The sequence below is a fragment of the Vitis vinifera genome, chromosome 1 (assembly GCF_030704535.1).
Source record: "Vitis vinifera cultivar Pinot Noir 40024 chromosome 1, ASM3070453v1".
Lineage (NCBI taxonomy): Eukaryota > Viridiplantae > Streptophyta > Magnoliopsida > Vitales > Vitaceae > Vitis > Vitis vinifera.
The window spans coordinates 24204201-24226926 of record NC_081805.1 but is presented as its reverse complement, the minus strand read 5'-3'; the positions used below and the strand labels follow the sequence as shown (position 1 = coordinate 24226926).

At 32.6% G+C, this 22726-nt stretch overlaps 2 protein-coding genes across 2 annotated transcripts; both read right to left on the bottom strand.

Moving 5' to 3' along the window:
* Positions 1-2999: 2999 nt before the first annotated feature.
* Positions 3000-7868, bottom strand: LOC100266542 (F-box protein SKIP14). The gene is made up of 2 exons (XM_010656847.3): positions 6207-7868; positions 3000-4579 (listed from the first exon to the last, which is right to left on the bottom strand). The coding sequence occupies exons 1-2, from the start codon at positions 7143-7145 to the stop codon at positions 4076-4078; spliced, it is 1443 nt and encodes a 480-aa protein (XP_010655149.1). The 5' UTR covers positions 7146-7868; the 3' UTR covers positions 3000-4075.
* Positions 7869-12194: 4326 nt separating this feature from the next.
* On the bottom strand, positions 12195-21238 carry LOC100244217 (uncharacterized). Its single transcript, XM_010656843.3, has 7 exons — positions 21111-21238; positions 20806-21042; positions 20573-20709; positions 19241-19593; positions 13940-14036; positions 13558-13845; positions 12195-13443 (listed from the first exon to the last, which is right to left on the bottom strand). Exons 2-7 carry the CDS (start codon positions 20942-20944, stop codon positions 12436-12438), a joined length of 2022 nt encoding a protein of 673 aa, XP_010655145.1. The 5' UTR covers positions 20945-21042; positions 21111-21238; the 3' UTR covers positions 12195-12435.
* Between the last annotated feature and the right edge of the window lie 1488 nt (positions 21239-22726).

Here is a 22726-nt window from a genome sequence, read left to right as displayed (position 1 = left end):
CAAACATATTCTAAATTTTTTTTTGAAAAACATGAATAAATTGAAAACTAAAAATTGGGTTTTATGCAAAATATATTTTACTAAAAATAATCCCTTAATCATGTGCTAAAATAATAACTTTATACGTATTTTCAAAACTAACTTTCAATTAATTAAAGATAAACTGTCACCTACCTTCCGTCCTGTTATTTCCCTTTCAAAGTGAACTTGAATTCAAAGTCAACCATTTTTTTTCTTTTGAGAAAATCATTTTTAAATTTTGATTTTCCTTTTTAAAAATAATTCTCATTGTTTTCCTATTTTTTAAAATCTACTTAATTAAAAAGCAATTTTTTTAAGTACAATTCATTTAATTATTAATTTTTTCATTTTTTTATTAAAATTTTATTTTAACATCATATGTAATTAATGCATTATGAAAAAATTAGTTTTTAATATAAAAATATATTCACCTATAATTAATAATTAATAAATAGATAAATTAATACTAATATTTTAAATAATATTGATTTCAAATATATATAATATTTTATTTTGTTCCATATTCATAATATTTTTATATTTATAATTTTCATATTATGGATCTTATTTTTTTTTTATGTTTTTTTATTGAATATTAAACCTAAGTTTTTTTTTTAAAAAAAAAACAATATCCACACTTTTTTTGTTTTCCTCAAAATAAAACAAAAAACAATGTTATTTTTGTTTTCTTCAAAATAAAAACAGAAAAATAATATAAAAGAAAATATTAACTTACCTTTAATTTCATTTAAAAAAATAGTAATGATCATTATTTAAGAGTATTTAATTTTAAAATCAATATTTGAAGACTAGTAAAATTAAAATTTTAAAAGTATTTGCATTAAGTTATTTAATATAAATTCACAATTCTCATCATAATACATTGATATTTAAAAAAATAATAATAATGTATTTTTATTAAATATGTAAAAAAAAGTACATTTTTGTTTAATTAAAATTTTAAACCATTAAATTTTTTTTATTTTTAATAAATAATTTTTTTAAAAAGTAAAATATGTGTTTTTTTGGCATATTATTTAATATTGGTAGCCAAAGTCATAGCAATGACAATAAAAAAATTAAAGAGGCTAACACATCATGTTATTTGTCGTGCTACTTTTAGTTGCTAACATTATTACTTTTAGGTAAATAATATTAGAGCCCATTTGGAGTGATTATACAAAGTGGTTCTAATATTTTTAATACTTGAAAAATTTTATCATTCAAATGTTAAAATGATTAAAAACGTTTTTTAGAATCACTACCAAACACACTCTTATTATTTCCAATAATATGTTTGATGTAGAAGTTAAAGTGGTGATGAGTTGGTACATCTTACTATTTGCAATGGTACTTTTAGTTATCAACATTGTTACTTTTAAAAACAATGTTACTATCTTTGATGATATGTTTGATGTAAAGGCTGAAATGATGATAAATGATGTGACTGCATATTTGAGATCCAATCAAGTGTGTCTGTGAATTTGTCTTGTATAGGTGGCAACCTACCTTTATCTAGGATAGTTTTGGAAAACATACGTTAATAAAATCCACTTTTAGAGGTTCTTAATCCATCCATATTTTCCAAATAGTACACCTTTACATGATTCCCCCAATTTTATTTGCCAAAAAAAGTACCATAAAAAGCTAATAAAAAAAATAAAATCCGAAGAGAAATTAAAAAACAAGGTTTTTTTTTTTTTTGGCTAATATATATGTTCAATTTTAGTGGCTTTTATATTGAGAATAAAGAATTTAAAATATAAATCTTTTTTTATGTCGTATTTTATTTATATTTTTTCATAAAGAAAAAGAGGGGTTGATGTTATTGGTCATTAATTTTCAAATGTAGGAAATAGAATAAGGGGATGGAGCAAGTTGATCGAGGCAGTGGCGCAAGCAAATAGGATTTTCAAGTTGGATTTCTTGAAACAAGAATAGAATAGGTGAAGCAGAGGAGAAAGGCATCTGTGGCTCAAGTGATTGAGGGTAAGGTCAATCCAAAATCTTGTTTTCAACAACTCATTAGAAGTTGAGATGAGATAGTAGAATCAACGAGTTCAAAGGCGTTTGTTTTATAATAGAAGAAATGATGCATTCCTCGTATCACGATCCTAGAGGCCACAAAAAACTAAAAGCTATGAGTCCTTGCTAAACTAACATACAATTAAGAAAAAGAATAAAAGGAAAGACAACTAAGTAATTTCAACAGACAAAAAAGTCATGCTCTAAGTGGATCCATAATTTTCAAAGATAAAAGGAGGAGATAAATCTCTAATGCAAATGTGAAATTTCTTCACAAACTCAAATCCTCCACAATCCAACGTCAAACCTCTTTTGGGAATGGTATGCTTTCATTTCATTTATTGGGATTTCACCTGCTCATAGATAGGGAGAAGGGCTAACTCTCGAGTTTGATATCATACAACATATCCAGAGTTCAATCAAACAAAAATTTAAGTGGAAATGGCGATGCCAGATTTAGCCCACAAGGTGTTTGGGGGAAAACTTTTCATTTTCATCATTCCCAAGCTAAGTTTTAGGCTTGTAATGGGTGAGGAATATTACTTATCAAAGAAAAGCATTATTGCTTGCATTTTCTTCTACTCCTCCCCCATCCGGTATTTTAATTAATTAATGGATCTTAAAGTCTTTTAACTTGTAGGAAAAGAAATGACCCCTTCCATAACCCTCAACGCAAAACAGCATGCATGCATACAACAAAATAGATCACTCTGTAAGACAAGGGACCAGTGGCTTCTGCACATTCTCACTTGGGTTTGGTATGTATCATGTATCACATTTGCACATCCTCCCTGCTCTTTGGAACCTATGGTTGGGTGACACTAACACAAATCCAAGCTTAAAAACCCCATTTATCCATAGTCTTTAACTCTATAAACCTTTCATGATGCTAGCATTTGCACAAGACAGTATTCAACAACTTATAAGCCTCATGAGTCTTGCAAACCAGAATATAGCAAACAACAAGGGCTATGACCCAAATAATATTTTCCCCAGAAGGAAAAAAATAATTCTGAGTACAAACCCCATACAAGAATGTATGAAACCAATCTTACGTGTGAAACGTAAAAAGTAACTGTTATTTTTACAACCTGCACAAGCCAGGAGCCATAAAATGAAAACATTGAAGAGATTCGATGGTCATTAGAGGCTTTGGCACACTGATGGCCACAGTTCCAATCTCATAACAAGAGAGGTCCTGCAGATGTAGGAAGTTTCACCCCAAATTTTCATGCATCAGAAAAATACCTGTGCTCCAACATCAGTCAGCATGCATCAGCAACAGCAAGATTACTGCATGTCAAGTGCCAATCATCTATCGCTTCAATGGTAACAAGTAAATGGCCATCTGCTTGATAGTTATAATATGTAATATCTAGAAATACCCAATGTCCCAGTACAACACGCTGAGTCGCCCCTTTATTGCTTTCCACAACTTATCAGTCCTGGTATGCATAGTGCTTCATAGGTCATATTCCACTTCACCAGAAAGTCTCACACTCCATCATCCAAAAGCAAACTAATTTATTGTTCACTGAATCTTGTCAGACTCCAGGGTTAATAATCAGTACTAATAGGATAAGAGTGTTCCTAATGAAAAGCAGCAAACTGAATGAACACTCTTTCTTTTTCTTCACTTTCTTGCTGCAGTTCCAAATTCCTTTTCTCCATCATCTTCCTCTTCTTTTTCTTCTTCTTCTTCCTCTTCCTCTTCCTCTTCCTCTTCAATTTTTCTTTTTCCTTTTTAGTTTTTCTCCCTTTTTCTCTTTTTTTTTTTTTTTTTTGCTTTTCTAAAAACATTAATCTTGGGCTCAGTTCATTCCCAGGGCAGCACATCAAAGCTTGAAGACCATCAAAAGGCACAATCCAACAGAGCCAGCTGAATCACAAGGCAATAATGGCAAACGAAGGGAACCATAATGCTTGACAGCTGCCTCAGATTTTTTTTTTCCTTTTGATATCTGGATAGCCTAATTACGCAATTTCTCATCCATAATGTGAAACCAGAAGACAAAAGCACTATAAGTCTCTAGCCGTGAAGACATAAGTTAGAAGTCTCTTGGCACTGCGGTTGCTGCTTAAAACAATCTGAGCAAAGCCATTCCAGACAAAATGTCTCTTCATATTCACCGTCATTAATGCAGCGTCCACACTGAACACATCGTGCAATGCAAAGTGTGCAAGCCCTGCATACCTGAGCAGCATTTTCTTTCACTTGACAACCATCTGCTGGGCAATCATAAACCAGCCTCAAATTCTGGCATCTTGGACACGTTTCAATATCAATGGCACGATCATCGTCACCCAAGAGATAAAAGTTTCCCCTATTATAAAAATGAGGCTTGTGAGCATTCTTCTGTTCATGAATATCAATGCCCAGCAAGAGCTTCAACTCTTCAAAATGCTTGTGTGCCACACCATAGAGTCCACCAATTCTTAGGTGCTTTATACCCGGCGTACCAGTAGACTGGAAAGCTCTTAGCATATTTACAACTCCCTCAATACTGAGTCTTGTACATCCAGGCACACACAGCTGCAGGACGAGAAAACATATTCAGCAGCTCATCACATTATGAAGCATAACAAAATATAACATCAAAGCTCAGATCCAGTGCTACATGCACCTAGAGCATGCAATGAAAAGAAAAGAATTTTTGCTTCCAATTAATCTAAGTACCAAGGCATAAAGTGGCCATGGGAGTGGAAGTGTGAAGTGGGGTGGTTGATCAAATTTGTAAATGACTTTAGGTGGATAATTGCTGTCAGAACATCAATGCAGAGTGCTACTTAGAGGTGCAGTCTGAAACCCAATATCATCAAACCAAAATCATCAAATTCAGGCGCTACTCAGTTCTTCAAACACCCCAATCCTACCTAATTAATAAAATCAGGACCAACCGAAGCTGGTTCAGTTCCAAATTAGAATTATGGACAAACCCAATCAACAACAAGACCTAACACAAGGGTGCACCCACACATATTTGTTTCAACCTAATAACTTGGGCATTAAGATAACCAACAAATAAAGGTTAAATGAATAAGATAGATTAGACCTTCTAATCTAACAACCTACAAGAGTCAACCAAACATCGAACTAGGCATATGCACTTGAATTCACAATTTCTTTCAGTTCTTCACTGGAACATGTTCAAACCAACTTCAAAAAAGTTTAGATAGAAGTTACAACTCCACATTAGTCTATACCTTTCTTTCCCCTTTTTCTATTAGCATCACATTAGTTTATGCATGTACACACAAATATATATGCATGAGCATGTGGGTGTGAAATAGTTAGTTCAATTTCACTGCATCGGTTGTGATGAAATTTTCTTTCATTAATGAAGTTCTTTCCATAAATTGAAAGTAAAATCTCCAAAAAAAATAGCATAATCTGATGTCACACCAGACCTTATTCCATAGGTTAGCTTGCACCGACTTTTAGGGGCAAGGATGGCATTCACTACCTTACTATGAAAAAATGTGTAATGGATTATGGCTTAGTTATTCTCATAACTAGAACTATGTAACTATGCTGTCAACCATCTTAAAGCAAAACTGAGAACAATCATCTACTAGTGCCAAAGCAATATCTGTAGAAAGTGAACTCAAGTGGCACAAAAGCATTCCTTTTAGGGTGATTTTTTCTTTTATTTTTTTTCTATTTTCTCTTTTCTCTTTTTTGGTTGGGCAAAAGGGGGAGGAGGCAGCAGAGAATGGTTGTGGCGCAAATGTAATGTTCCTGGTATCAAGTTACTTGTACTATAAAAGTAAAATTGTGTAAGTCATCCATTCTGGAAGAAACATTTAAATCCTGATTAAAAAATTTTAGACAATAATTGTAACAAAATGATGGATCCTTACCCAAAAAAATGGCAGCCTAAAGATGTGTAATTCTAAGCAGGGGAAATAATATAAAATAAATCATAGAATCATGGACCAAACACCCCAAATCCTTATTCATAGTATAGTGATAAATAATTTTATGGATAGACAACGTTATCGTAATAATAAACAAGTAAAGTTCATTTCATAAATTGCAAGATATTGGTGCAGCAATCATTCAACCATCTAAGGAGATTGAACATGAGACAATAGAAATTAATGGATAAAAGTGATCACAACATTCATAGACAAATGTAAAAGCCAACTTTTGTACTGACCTTGGTTAACCTTGGATTACTTTCAAGAACTCGCTTCAGACCATCATCTGTAATTCTTGGGCATTCCACCAGGTGTAAGCCCTGCAGGTTGCCTTGAGCCCTCCTAGTTAGTTGTAAAAGAATATCATCTGTAATCCTCTCGTTCAATGGCTGGTCTACATGGATACTCCTCCACAAAAGGGGATCACTTTGAACAGTAGCTCGCAGAGATCTACAAACCCTTTCAACAGAAAGTAGGTCCCTCAAACCTAGATAACCAAGGGCAAAAGAAACAGCTGCATGAGGAGCTGCCCCATCTCCATCATAACAACTTCCATTAAACTCCCGGAATTCTTCAGCTTGACAGCTGGCACCACAAACATTTTCATTCCCAGAACTCAGAACATCTTCCACAACACAGATTGGCCCAAACCTACAATTGTAAGATGGGTCAGCCACTTCCTTTTCCTCAGTGAACCCACCAAACCCACATGCTATATCAGATTTATCATCCAACCATGCTTTCCCAGGCAATGCCTGGAACCTCATAGCATTGTTCCATATAAAATTCAATCCAGCGAACAACTCATAATTCCCCTGACTCGTTCCAATCTCATCTGTTCCGTACCCACCATAATCTACCTCCAAATCTTCAAGCCAACCAGTAATTGCCGTGAAAGTAGTACTTATATCCATCCCGAAGGGATCTGAAGGCAAAAGATCAAGAATGTCATTCGACACTGACTCCTGTTGCGAGCCACCCCTATCATCTCTATCCCTCCCATAATCAAAGCAATCTGCAACCTCCCTATTCGAATGCCACGGCTTACAGAACCCATCTCCATTCTTATCTAGTATCCCCTCCACAAGATACCCATTAGCAATCCTAATGGGCGAAACCAAATTGTCTTCGGCCAAATGCGCCGGGAAGATCGGACGGTGCGAAAAATTTAATGCCATCCTATTCGCACCTTAATCCTAGATTTTCTCTACAGAGGCAAACCCTAGGACTCTTCGTTAATTTTTTTTTTTTTTGAAAAAAGAAAACGAAAAGAGAAAAGCTTGAAAAGATCCAACAAGACAACCCTCGATTTCGGATGGCAAACAAAAACAACGCACCAAAAATTTCACAGAGTTTCTTGTACAGAACTCAAAAATATCAGCTACAATTCAATGGCCTATACAGTAAGAATCAATCCACCATATTTTTCCCCCTTTTATCCAATCTCCTAACTAAAACTAGGGTTTGCAATGAATGAAACAATATATGGATCAAATAAACAAAATTTCTCACCAAAGAAAAGAACCAGAGCCTGTATTATCAAGACTCAAAGATCAAAATCAAATTCAATGAAATAAAAACCAAGCAAAAATCTAATCAAACCCTAATTTGTACGGACCAACGCAATCGACAGATGTGGCTATCTAATCCCTTCCGGGACGAGATAACGAGTCTTGGTTTCCTGAGGGGAATGGAATGGAATGGAGAGCTTTCTTTGTGGATCCGAAGAGAGGTGAGTCTGTCGACCAAGTCCCGAGAAACTGAGAGAAAATGAGAAAATCTAGAGAGAGAAGAGAGAGAGGGTGAGAGAAGCGAGACGGGTGAAGGGTGTATTGTCCAATTTAGGAGAGAGAGGGGACCGACGAAATGGACACGTGTCGGGAGTCCGGGACTTGCTCTTAAGGTGTGGCGGGAGATGGAATCCCAGCTAACTTCTCGCTCTTTGCATCGACCGATTACTGGCTACCGGCTCTCTTGGGTTTCACTATTGTGTATCTCCTTCGTATCTTTTCCATTCGTTATGATTTCGACCCATTACTTCTTATCTACGGTGATAGTTGCTTATCAGTTTTACCAATTAAACTTAATTAAAAAAAAAAAAGGTCTTAATGACCTTTTCAATGCTATTTAGTATTTTCTTTACCATTTAATGTGATATTTAATAAGCATTTAATAAAATAATTTTTTTAAATAATAATAATAAATTGTTTTTTTTTTCATTCAAATTAGCTTTTTTTTTACCTTCCTTTTTTTTCTTTTTTAAGAAAAAAATAAAGAGTTTGAAAATATGTAATTTTTGTTAATTTTTATTATTTTTCTTCCAAATTTGTTTCATTTTTTTCTTTTATTATTTCCTATAGTCAAAGTATAAAAAAATATTTTTAAAATTATTTCAATTCATTTGGTTGTCATTGACTTATTTGTAATTTTTATATTAAAAATTATTTAGAAAATTTGGTGAAAAAAAAAATTGGTCATGATATTTTGTAATTATATGATCATTATTATGTGATTATTGCTCTTAAAAGAAATATTAATTTCTTAAACCCTCAATAAATAAATGTTTGATGCATTAATAACCTTCTATAAATAATAATAAAATCTTATTATATGTAAGGTAATTATTATTTTTTAAATATTTAAAGACATAAAGAAATATAAATAATTAATTAATGATGTGTACAAAAATAGTACATAAAAATTCATAATATATATATATTTACTTCTAAAATATGAATTGAATATCAAATATAAATTGTCAAATTCTATTATGATCATGGTGTTTTGATAAGGAGTGGAGGGTTTGTGGAATGCGTTGGATAGGAGGATAGCTGTGAGTGAGTCATTGGTGAAGTGGGTGCGTGGAGGGTTTGCTTGATGGCCAAAATTGGTGAAAAGTCTAAGGTGAGCTTCTAATATTTTATGAATATAATACATTATAGAAAGCTTAATGCCCACGTTTCTAAATTTTTTCATAAATTAGTGACCAAGTTTTGGAACCTTCCTTCTCCAAGCTACTAGAACTTTAAAAATTTTAAGAATGATCTTATTAAAATATAAGAATAATTATGATATTTTTCAAAATTTTATAAAAATGTATTTCTCTTACAAACTCGGGATAAATTGCTTTTAATATTTTAAGTTGGGGTATTTTGGAAATTTTACATATAATTGGGTTACTTTATTTTTTGGGTATTGAAAGTGAAAAAAATAAATAATCTCTTTTCGTTATAATAAAAATCTATAGCGGCTACAAATGAAAGTATTCAATAATAATATTTTGTTTTAAAACTCAAATATAAAAAATAATTTATTTTTTACTTATTTTCTACAAAATGTAGTGTACACTTATATATAATATAAAAATTAATTAAATATTTTTAATATTTTTAATTATTTCTCATAATGCTATATAAAAAAATCCAAAATATTTATAAAAACTAAGGGTCTTGTAACTGTTTTAGAAAACAATTTTGAAAAATAATTTTTAAGAATGGTTTTTGAAAATTATTCTCTATTTTTTAAAAAGCATAAGTCAGATTATGAACCATAACAAAAAAACTAAAATAAATAAATTTGATAACGAAAAATTATTTTCTATTTTCTGTTATTAAAAACAGAAAATATAGTGTTTTTAGATAATATATTTTACTTATTTTCTATTGTTTTCATTTGTTTTGTGATAATTGTTTTAAAAAATAATTATTCAAAAATATAGAATGATCAAAAATAAAACCCTAGATATAACAATTATTTTTAAAAGTATTAAAAATAAGTTAAAAACATTTTAAGTTTTGAAACAAACTTTTATTTTACAAAACATCAAATAAAAATTTTCAAAAACTATTTTTCAAAATGTTTTCGAAAATAATTATCATAAATAGCCTAATTATTTTTAATATTTTTGAATATATTTTAAAAATAATTTTTATATCTAGTGTTTTATTTTTAATCATTCTACATATTTGTATAATTATTTTTTAAAATAATCCTCATAAAACAAGTAAAAATAATTTAAAAAAAAACAACTCATATATATTCTTTGAAAATGCTCTATTTCTTATTCTTAAGAATTAAAAATGGAAAACAATTTTTGATTGTTAAATATGTTTCTTGTGTTTCTTTTTTAGAAAACAAAAAAAAAAATTTTAAAAACAGTTTCAAATAAGCGTTAATTTGTTTTTAAAATAAAATTTGAAAGTGTTTTCAGGTAAGTGACATACATAGTGACATATGTACATACATCAGGATATTAAGATGGTACCACAATACTTGACTAATAAGTTGACGGTCGGGGAATTGGAATAGTATATAAGAAAAGTGATGCCACTGCCTTTTGACTTTTGAGTCCTCGCCCGCTTCCCTCCTGTGTCACAAAACAAGCTCCAGGCGTTCCCCCACCACGCATCTTTCGTCAATATCTTGATCATATGTTGACATGTTTTATGTCCACCACTAATTTTTGTCTCTCTTCTTTTCCTTCTTCGAAGGGGTGGACATGGTTCTTATTCATCCTATTTTGCTGAAATGGGTTGAATGGCAGTCATGAAAGGTGTAGTAATGGAATAGATGAATGCTACTATCCACCGTCATGGTAACCATACTCGTAAGTAGGTATCGCAATAAAACGGATTTTTTTTTGTACTTGTCATGTATTCAACTAAACGAGTTTAAAATTTAAATAAATGAGTTTATGACGAGTTTAAGATTTTTTTTGTTAAATCGGGATAGATTCAAATTTCTATTTTTCTATTTTTAATATATGTATATATAATAGAATACTTTTAAAATAAGTTACAAAAAATTATAAGGTTTTAATTATTTATAAGATATATTTATTTTAATATAATTTAAAAATAAAAATAAAAATTTTCAAAAAATAAAGTTAATGAGACAAGACGTTGAATTTTTTTAATGGAATAGGAATGAAAAATATTTTGAATAAGCGGAATAGGATTATGATAGGATTGACCGGTCTCAAATCTTCCTGTTGTCATTTCTATAATTACAAGTTATATTCTCAATTTAAAATTAGATATTAATATTTGTTTTTTAAAAATTTTGAGGAGAGAATGAAGAGGAAACTAGAAAAATTAAAAGAAAATAAAAAATAAATTTAAAGTTAATAAAATATTATTATATATTAATTCAATTTCATTTAACTTATTTTAACTTTTTTATAGGTTGTTTGGATTCACTTCTAAAACAACAATTTTTTTTCAACTTTATAAGAGCTTCTATACTTGTATAGCTAGTTTTATTCAAAAAAAAAAAAAAAACTTTTAAAAAAAATGTTTAATATAAAAATTAAAATATAAAAGTTTTTTTTTAATTTACATATATATATTTTTTCATATTTAATAAAACTTTTATAATACTAATATTACTAATTTTAACTCTAACCAAACTTAATAAGTGTTTAATAAAACTTAATATTTATTACTTAATGACTTAAATTAATTTTATATTTAAGATATTGATTTAAAATTTATTACTTAATTCTTATTTTAAATATAATTAGGATAAAAGAGATGGGTGAATGTTGTGAAATAATAAAAAAATATTATGAAAATAATTAAGACAAATAAAGATTATAAGATAAAATAAATATATGAAATTAAAAAATAAATTAATTATTTAAAATTATTTTTACTTTAAATCATATCATTAAAGTTATTTTATCAAACATACTTAATAACTTAAATAAGTTATTAAATCACTTTAAGTTGTTATTTTGATTTATCAAACATCTGGTTAGATATATATAGATAAAATAATTTAAAATTATATAAAATTTAAATTTATTTTAATTATATTTATTTTTTTATATTAAAATTAAATATGAAAAATCCTTTGCTGGAACCAAACCCAGCCAAAAAAACAATTGACAAAGATAGAAAAAATAGGACAAGGTTGTTGTAATACCCATCCTAATACAGTAGTCAACCTTTGGCCCTAGATTTTGCTCTTAAGAAGAGGATGCCCTTTTAGTTTCAGCAATCCCTAGAGCGTTTAGTTGGTCTCAACCAAGGTACAACTTTACCTCAGGAGTTCAAAACTTCAAGCACAAGTGACCAAACTGCAAAACAGGAATCCCATTTTTAAACCAATTCCTGAAACAAGACAAAAGTTCAAATTACTTATCAATTAAGACTTGAGAGCATCTTCTGCGAAGGGCCTTGAAAAACATGACCCACCCAAGCTCAGCCTCGGCCAACAATTCAAAGTACCTGGAAGAACAACTGGATGGCACTTAATGTCACAATAAATGGTCGATAACATACTACATGAATCAGGCTAGCCAAGGAATCGCAGGGGTTTGACCGTTGAATTCTCAAACATTCAAACCCAACCCAACATTGATACCGTGAACAAATTACCAAAATCTCAGACGTCCTAGTCATATTCCAAAACAAGATGTTCATTCATGAGATAGTCAAACAAAATTTATTTGGTTTTCTCACCCAATTATTTCCTAGACTTCTTCTTTGATGACTTGGATGAAGGCTTGGATTGTGACGCAACCGCGTTCTGTGAGGAACCTTTGGAGGTGGTGGCTTGGTCTGATTTTGAATTTGACGTATTGGCAGAAGTGTCTGAACCAGCAGCTTCATGTTTTTCTCTAACAACCGCACCCTGTGAGCCTCTCACCTGAGCTGCTCTCTTGTCCTTTCTCTTGGGCCTGTAACTAGACCTCTCCCTCTTGGGTAGCCACCGCTCCGGGTCTGGTGGAGGGCCTGGGTTTGCAGGGTCAAATCCTTTAGGGTACCTTGGCTTTCTCTTTCTTTTCTTCTTTGCCTTCTCCTTATTCTTACTTTCTTCATATGCTTCAGTGATACCCACACGACTATCACTTTGAATGTGTTTGGCACCGGAAGTCCTCTCCAAGCTCTCCACATCAACTCCCTTCAAACCTGGCAATGGTTTTAGCTGTTTTTCATAAGCTTCAGCCTTGTCAACATCCACACGAGCAGCCGTAGTTACCAGCCCAATCAAAGCCTGTACACTTCCATGGCTTTTAACAAGCTCTTCATATAGCCGGGCAGCCTCCTTCTCCCGCCCATGCTTGAGTTTGAAGGAAGCAGCCTCTTGCATTATAACAGTGAGCTTGTTATCTTCTGTCATGGCATTTGACCACCATTGGATTGCAGAATCAAAAACAGCTTCTGCACCATCAATATCCCCAGCACGCTCTTTAAGGGATACAATGGTGGCAACTGTAGCAGGCAAGTGCTGAATGTCAGCTATTTTACTAAGGGACTCAGCCGCAATTTGAGGGTGACCGGCTACAGCAGCAATCTGTGCCCTTGCAAGGAGAACCACCTTGGCCTTATCGGGGAACTTCTCAGCAAACTGCCCTAATATTTCTTCAGCTTTTCCACTCTTGTTCTCTCTAACCAAAACAGCAGCCTGAAGCAGAACTGGCATCACACTGTCTGCAAACATGTCTGGCAGTGCAGCAACAAGTTCTCGAGCCTGTCAAATTCCACTAATAAAAGGTAATCAAAGAAAGATGGAGAGCCAACAGGAGATTACTCTCATCAAAAAAGAACCATCATGTAGAAAAAAGCAAGGTTGCAAATGAAAGACCTGATCCATCCTATTTGCATGTAGTAGTAGAAGCACACGATTAGTGTATATTGTTTCCCTCTGTTTTGGTGAAAGTTTGGACTCCAGTCCATTAGAAAGCTGAAAGCTCTGAGCTCCATTGCCTTTTTCCATTAGCCGATCGAGTTTCCTTAGGCTATCAGAAATATCTTTTGGACCCTTTAATGCAACAAGGTTATTTACTGCCACAGCAAGTGATGATTCATCTGCCAGATTTCGGTTAATAATGCCTGTGTAGGCTTCCATGGCCTCTGGTGTGTTTCCAAGGAGCTGATAAAATAAAATAACACAAATAGCTTGCATTATTGGCTATCAAATATTGCCCTTCAAAAAACACAAATAAATGCTTCATATCATTACTTACCTGCTGAACATATGCCAACTGGACAGCTAATGGAGCCAGTTCAATCTCTATCTCATCATCAGCTAAATTGTCTTCCATTAATGTTTCCTGGCCAACCCTGACATGAAAAGTATATTAGCATCCAGTGAATTTTCCTTCTTCACTTGCCATATAATCCAAAAGGTAGTATAACAATAGAATGTACAAACAAGAAGCCATTGAAGGGCTTTAACAAACTACTACATAATGAGCCAAACAAATGAATTTACAATGGAAAAGTCAGGAACAAGCATGAATAATGTCTTTACAAACTGATCCATGTCTCCAGTATTTGTGCACAGACATTATTATTAACTTTGTAACAAAGACTGTAGCTGAAGCTTGTACAATAATCATGCCATAAAGAACAATAACAACAGGACATTCTTATTGAAGAAACAAGTTGTGCAAACAGCCCCAGACAGGCCACAGCATGATGGACAAGACAAATAATGGAGAAATTCACAGAGAGTAAAAAACCACATCTGTCTCTGGCAGTTGAATTTGAGCATGACCATGTTTCTTGTACATAGTTGCTGAAAAAAAAAAACAAAAAATAGAAGCATACAAATCAATGAAAAATAATGCTGAACATGACCCAAATTCTTCAATAACAATGCCAAGGAAAATATACCAACCACCTCCATTGACTTGACGCAAATCCAACAAGAAGGCAGTTCCAAATCAACATAGACACACTAGAATCTATAGATCAGTCAAATGCCCCATGATAAGGGGATGCCATATATCCACACTAGGCCAAAATGCACCTTGGTCCTTGCTATTCACCATAAAAGATGAAAGTATTGCCCATGAGAAAGAAAATTAGGTTATGAAATAAGCTTTGGTTTTATTAGGCAAAACCATCATTTCTCTAATTGTTTTCTTTTCTTTCCTTTTTTTTTTTTCTTGATAGGGAAAGAAAAATATATTAGAAGTACCTAACAAAGGGTGCACAAATGTATGCACATTGTATACAAAGGTGCCAAAAGGCTAACCAAAGCTGAGGAATAATAAAAAACAACCCCCACACCTCACTTAGAGCTCAACCAATCAATGAATTCCAACATGGACAAAAAGGTATCATATATATATTCCAACCCAGCCCCAAAACAGATGGTCCAAAATAAACACAAAGGAGCAACTTTCTAGACTTTCTTCTTCGTCTCAATAGAAAATCCAAGCCAACCCAAAAAGGCCTCTCTTATTGTGGACTGCATCACCCATTTGATCCCAAATAGAGCACTTCTGAGCAGTGGAGGAGGATATGATCAATTGTTTCTTCTTCTCCTTTGCACAAATAATAGCTATTCCAGATTCGCCATCCCCTCCTTCTAAGCTAGTCCAACATTAATATCCTTCCCCACGTAGCTTCCCATGTGAAAAAGCTCCCCCTTACTGGGGCCTAAGAATTCCAAATCATGCTAGCAGGAATTGCTTTTAATCTTTTTGATAGGTAGGAATTCTTTTAATCTTTGAATGGATAAGGAAGAGTAAAGAGATTCAGTTAAGAAATTGCCATATCTTGAATTTAGTTAAACCATCTTATCCTCTATATCTTTCCAAATCAACTACGCTTATAATCTCCTAAGAAAGGCCTTCACCTCATCTATTTCCCAATCATGGATCCCTCTTGTGAATCTAGGTTCCAACCCCTCCCCTCATTCCAATCCGACATCTTGACTGACCAAGCATCTTTAATGGTGACTATTGAGAATGATGTGGGAAAAGTGACGCCTAAAGGTTCTTCCCCATGCCACCCATCCATCCAAAACTTCACCCTTAGACCATTTCCCACCCGAATAACTACTTTAGTCTTAAAGCCTACCCACCGACTTATAATAGCCTTCCACACTCCCATCTCATACCCTTCCCTCACTCCTCTAGAGCACCAACCCCCTTCTTCCCAAAATTACCCTCTTCCCAAAGGAATGGCTCTCACAAGCAAATCTCCATATCACTTGCTAAGCAGTGCTTTGTTGAGGATGGACAATCTTCTACTACCTAAGACCCCACTTCTTTTATCCATACAAATTAAAGACTAATTCACCAGATGCAGCTTGCTCTCAAGGGTCCCTCTCCTCCAAAGGAAGTTACTTTAGATCTTTTCTAGAGGCGTTTTATCAAAGTCAACCTCTCTCCCTTGGATAAGTATTGTCTTTTCCACATAGCAAGTAGTCTTCGAAATCTCTCTTCTATCACATCCCAAATCCAACTTGATTTGAAAGGGGTTCCTAGTAGAAGGCCAAGATATATGGACGGAAGGATACCCACACTATATACCCAAAACCCTAGCCAACTCTTCCACATTAGTGACCTCTCCAACAAGAATCAATCACTTTTTCCCATATTGATCTTTAAATCCAATAAGAATTAATTAATTTTTTCCAGATTGACCTTTAAACCTAAAATTGCTTCGAACCATATAAAAGTCCAACTCAAGTATTTCCTTTTCTTCTTTGAGGCATCACAAAGAATAAAGGTATAATCAGCAAATAATGGTTGGGACACCTCCATTCTCCATCCTCCTCTTCCGCCAACTACGAAACCCAAGATGAAACCCCCTTCCTTTGCCCTAATTAGGATAGAAGAGGGGGCTTCCATGGCTAAAATGAAGAGAAATGAGGATAGAGGATCACCTTACCTCAATCCTCTAGAATTCTCAAAGAAGAAACCAAATGGTATTCCATTTAACAAAATGGAGAATTGTCTCATAGGGATACACCACCTAATCTAACATATCCACTTGGGGCCAAATCCCATTTTTTCTAGAATTGCGAATAAGAAGTCCCAATTGGCATGATCAGAATTCTTTTCAATATCCAACTCATAGTTGTTAAAAAATTACAATATAACGATATTATGGAAATCGATATGTATAGCAATCCGTTTTTTTTTTTTATAGGTGTATCGCAATCCATATCCTACTTTAAAGTGCATCTTACAATACATATACGATACACAAAATGATATATGATATTACGATACAACGATACATATATCTTCAACTATTTTCTATAATTTTTTTTAAAAATCAAATTAATTTTTTTTGTTAAAAGAATTTATTATATTAATTGTTTAAAATATATTAAAAGATTAAAAATTGATCATAAAAAGAAGAAATAGGTAAAATAATCTCATATGAAAAGTTGCATTCTTTTTGTCAAATGTTATATTAGAAGTCAAGTAAGTTTATTTTTACAATGAATAGTGGAGAATTTTTATTTAAATGGTTTGAATATTGACAATGAAAATGATGGTGATTAGTGAATAAATTTTTTTACTTAATATATTAGTTTTTTATATCTCTTTTTTTGGTGGAAAAGAAATGATGACCAACTTCAAAAGCTAGAATTTTGAAGATGACACATAAAGGAACATAGACACACACACATATATATATAACAACACAATAAGTGCATATACCTAGTCAGAATTTTGAACTAAAAATCATAGCTAAAAATTGAAGAAGTTTATTTCTGTAGATTATGAGATGAATCTATATATTAAAGTTATATTTTGTTAATTTGAACTTGTCAAAACTTTAACATTCAATGTTTTCATAGCATATGATATAGTTTAACTCTTTAGATCCTACTATCTTCCATAAAATTAGTTATATATTGTTCTACACTCCATACTTTCAATAGATATTCACACACACACACACACACACACACACATATATGTATATATGTATATCTTTTCTATTTATTTTTCACTATAGAAAAAAACTTACAATACATTATACGATAGGATACGCAATATAGAAAAATAGAAAAACAATACACAATACATTTTATGAGTTAACAACTATGATCCAACTTACATATGACCCCCTTTTCCACACATTTCATCTTAGAGTCAATGGCTTCATTTGCAATAAGAATTGTATCCAGAATTTGCCTACCCTCCACAAAAGCGTGTTGGAAAGCTAATATCATTAGGTATAGTAATGAGTTCATTTGCAGTCAGAGATACATCTCTAACTGTTAGGTATAACATCTGTCTAATTACTAGTGCACCATTGACATATCTCCAGGTTACATGAAGCATGAAGCCATTTTTGTTCCACTCATCTCAAATCAACAAAGCCTTATTAGTTATTGCAACTATAGTTGCAGTATTACTTCCTTTCACAAATGAGACAATGGCACTGTGACCATATCACCTAAGGAGATGATCCAAATTAACTTTCCAGCACCTTGAACTTCAGTTCATAAGCAATTTAAATAACTTTAATCTCCTGAGAGAGGCACTTCTTCTGGATGATTGCACCCAAAATGCTAGTAGCATTAAGAAATCATGGAAATCAAATGCAATCAATAGTGACCAAGAAAAGTTGTAGCAAGGAAAACAATGTTGTCAGTGGTACTGAAGGTAATTCAGCAGTGGCAAACAAAATTCTTACCCTTCATAACAAAACCAATGTAACATGATAGAAACTTGATTTACAATAAAGTTGTAAAGTTCTTGTTCCCTCTACAGTATGAACTAAGCACCAAAATGGAATTTCCTGGTCGCCACACCTTTTCTTCTCAGGCTACAGGATTTAGAAAGTGAGTTCAATTTTAAATAATAATAACCTTCCTAGCAATTAAGACTGTAGCTATCCGATCAAATTGCAAAACATGAACTTCGTGAGAAAGAAACCTTAAAGCATTAGGTCTAAACATAATGTCTGTTTGGAAGGATATTGTGGTGTTCTCTAATAAAAAACAAAAGGATACCTTGGTGTTTAGTCAAAGTTTATCCTTTTCATGTCTTCTATTGACATCCCCTCCAAGGTTAAATTAATTTCATCACCTATAAAAAGGATATAAAATGATTACTAAACCATCTAGGTGATAAAATCACATCGATCTTATTAGCTCCACATTGTGAACTACACAACACAGCCACACATAAAAATAGACTAGATGAATGGACTGAGCAACATTTTGGCATTGCCAAGTAAAATGTGATTTCCTTTACATATGAAGACATTCACAAGCAACAATACTTTACATGTTTAGACGCTGTTTGGTAAAACTACTGTTGTTAATGTATGGGCCCTAGACACATATGCCTTAATAGAAATTTCTCTAGAGAAATCTTTAAAACATCCCCTCCTGCCTAAATCAAAGAAGTGATGGATTGACAAAATGACATAAGAAGTAAGGCAGTAAATGCAATCCACAGCCTCAAAAATGAGATCAACAAATAATCCCAAAGTGCAATGCAACAACTAGAAAGCAAACTCTTTTCTTCTAATCGATTTCAATAAGAGAACTTGTAAATTACCTTCGAGCTGACAGCAAGAGTTGTTCAGCATCTTTGTACTTACTCCTTTCTATCAAAGAACAGGCAGTGTTGTATGCCAACTCAAAGCTGCTAGTAGCTTTAACTCTGAGGGCATCCAGCGTTCCTTGTACATCAGAACCTCTCCCAGCCGACACCAAACCAGCAACAAGGTTTATCTCTAACGACTCGATCTTGGATTTCTGAAGCTTCTGATAAATATCAATACAAGCATCCATTTTCCCTAAGCGATATAGAATCTGAGACTCCAACAACATGGCTGTGGAGCTTCCCTCTTGGCTTTTCAAGGATTCCAACGACTCATCTAACTTGTTTTGCCTGTACAAACAGTATGCCTGTTTCGAAATAAATGAAACAAAAAGACATTAATGAGAGATTTATATATTTTCTAGAGTACCAAAAATACAAAACACTATGGGAAACCAATGTTTCTGCCAAGAACTGGTTTAGCACTTAAAACCAAAATTTCACTGAGGAGAGACACAAAATTTCAAGAAAGAAAAACCCAACAGAACAGGCTAAGTGGCTGGGACTTGGAAAGCTTATAAAAATTTCAAACTAGGTTTGAGTTTCAAATTTCCAGTTTTATGAATGGGTCAAATTCAAAATTATGATTCCTTTTGAATTTCATTGGCAAGATTTGCCTATGTGCATGTTTTTCCTTCTCAAACTTTCCCATTGCAGTTTGTTCATGGTTTTGGATTCCAATGATAAATGTTCACATTTTTACATTTTTTGATTGTTTATTACTACTATAATTACCTTTTTGTCCTTTTAAAACCTTGTGACCAACCAAAGTCCGATATATACCAACAATCTGAAATAGAGATATTTGCACCAAGATTGTTCTGGTTTTTCCTCTCTCATTTTTGGTTCTTAGAACTGCATTCTTGTCTCCATCAAGCATGAACAGCTAGCTTTATTTTCCATCTCCAAATAAGTCATCTCCTTTTTATAACCCATCATGTGTCAACGTTCTGAATTAGGATTAGAAAGTCACATATCGGGTCCCAAACAAATTCAAGCAAGAGCAACATGTTTCCCACGAAACTGGTTAATAGTCGATAGAGAAAAAAAAAATGAACACTTGACCTTTAAGAAACAGAACTAAGCACAGCCTTTTTTCCAATCCAAATGTTGCACACCATCCAATCAGCCCACTATTTTCCTAACTATCCTAATAAAATCAAATGAATTAATGTTCTCCAATTCATATATATTTCTCTTCTGAATATTTGATTCATCCATCATATAACTTCAAATAAAATGAGGTTTGAATCGACTGACGAACAAAATCAGAGCTCGAAACTTTACCTTGAAGAAACTGAGATCAATCGGAAGCCTCTGCGAAGCTTGAATAGTCGATAACGCGTCATTAATTCTATCTTCTTTGATCAAGGCCACAACCTTGCACCGAATCGCGTCCTCATCGGAGGGCGCAACCAAGAGAACTGCAAATAAACGTGAAAACACAAGATAGTCATCAGATAATTAGATGCAAATTGAAGAAATTGACACCGGATAAGTAGGACTATGTGATAACAGACTCTGATCCGCGACTTTGACGGCCTGGTCGAATTGGGACCGCTGGATGTGGAGGTTGAGAGACGTGAAGAGGTCTTCGATGGGAGGTGGGGGCTGTGACGACGACGAAGCCGTGGGCTTTGGCTTGGGCTTGGGCGCCATGGAGATCTTCGCGATGAAACGGTCGGAGAGTGGAGGTAGTGAAATAGGTGTTGCAGAGCCCTAGAGAAGTGATAGAGACTGGGACTGGGAGGACCAACCTGCTTAGAGACTAAAATTAGGGTTGCGATGAATGAGACAAGATGGATCAAATAAACAAATTTCTCACCAAAGAAAAGAGCCAGAGCCTGTATCATCAGCCCGACTCAAAATCAAAATCAAATTCAATGAAATAAAAACCAAACAAAAAATGGTTATTTGATTAAAACTTTCATTTGTTGGAAATACAACCCTTCATTCCTTTCTTGGTCACATTTTGACTATAATGCCCTTATTAGTTTTTTTTTTTGTAAAAATAATTAATTTATATATATATTCAAAATAGTTAAGAATATTTATTTTAAAAATAAATTATAAAACATTGAAGAGGTTAAAATTACAAATATGAGAATTATTTTACCTTTTTTAACCAATTAATTCAACAAAAAATCTAGGCAACATATTTGTTATATATATATGTTTAAATTATTAAATATGATTTGTTTGACAAATTTTATTTCCTAAAATTGTAACAAATCAAAAAAAATTATTAATCACTTTTAAATAACATTTCTTAGACATAATATTCCTAAATTTTTACAAAACTAAAATAATAATCCAATAATGAAAATTAATATATATATATATATATATATATCAAGTCTTAAATTTAAAAAAAAAACTTTATTTTTAATTTAAATAATTATTTAAAATTTTAAATCAATATATCTTTATTTATAATTCTATATAAATAAAAAAATTATTTCAAAAAGTAGAGAAAAGACTTTGGCAGAATTTTCATAAGATGAAAATTCTATACATATGTTATTATTTATTGAAGCCAACTATGGTGGTGAGTATGATCTAATTAAATATGGTTTGTTTGACAATATTATTATGTCACATGGATTAACTAAATTTTATACGAAAATAATTAATTTGAAAAATCAATTTTGAATGCATAAAACAAAATGGATATAAAGGATAAGGAAATGACAAAATAATAATTATATTTTTGCCCTAATCACTTATGAATTGTTGAGTCAAGGTCTTCAACTCACTACTCTTATATAATAGACATAAATGATCTAAACATGCTCATAACAATCCTTAAATAGCAATTAGATCATAAGCGAAATTGAAAACATATCGAAAACGTACCTCCCGCCATTGCCATTCTTACAAGTTAAAAACAGTGTCTTCAATTTTTCAAGTTTCAAGTACTTCTAAACCTTTCTCAACCTCTTCTTAGATGGTGTTTTTAAGACTGAAAGAGATTGAAGGCTTAGAAGACTCAACCCATTAGTGTGTTCTATCCCTTTTTAAAGACTCTCTTCATCACCGAGTCTACTTTGAGCGTGCATAGAACATGGGGTAGTGATGCAAACGTGGTTCCGAACGTTAATCTTCATTCCTAAATTGATGGAATGAATGTGGACCACATTCTGAATGACGTTTTCGGTTTGTCATCGAAGATCTAAAAGAAACAAAATCCCAACATTCTCCTACTTGGTTCATATATTCCATCATTCACCATAACAAGAAACAAAACACATGAATTATGGCAATAGGTCCTCTAAAATCGAGTATTATCTTCCATGTATCACAATGCATAACGTCTCTTAAACACTAGCCCATATAACTTAATGAATAAACCCTATGTTTATTCTAGGTCTAAACATTAATGATATTTCTCAATAATTGAATAAAAGTGTACACAAAGAAAATCAAATATGAGAAAACATC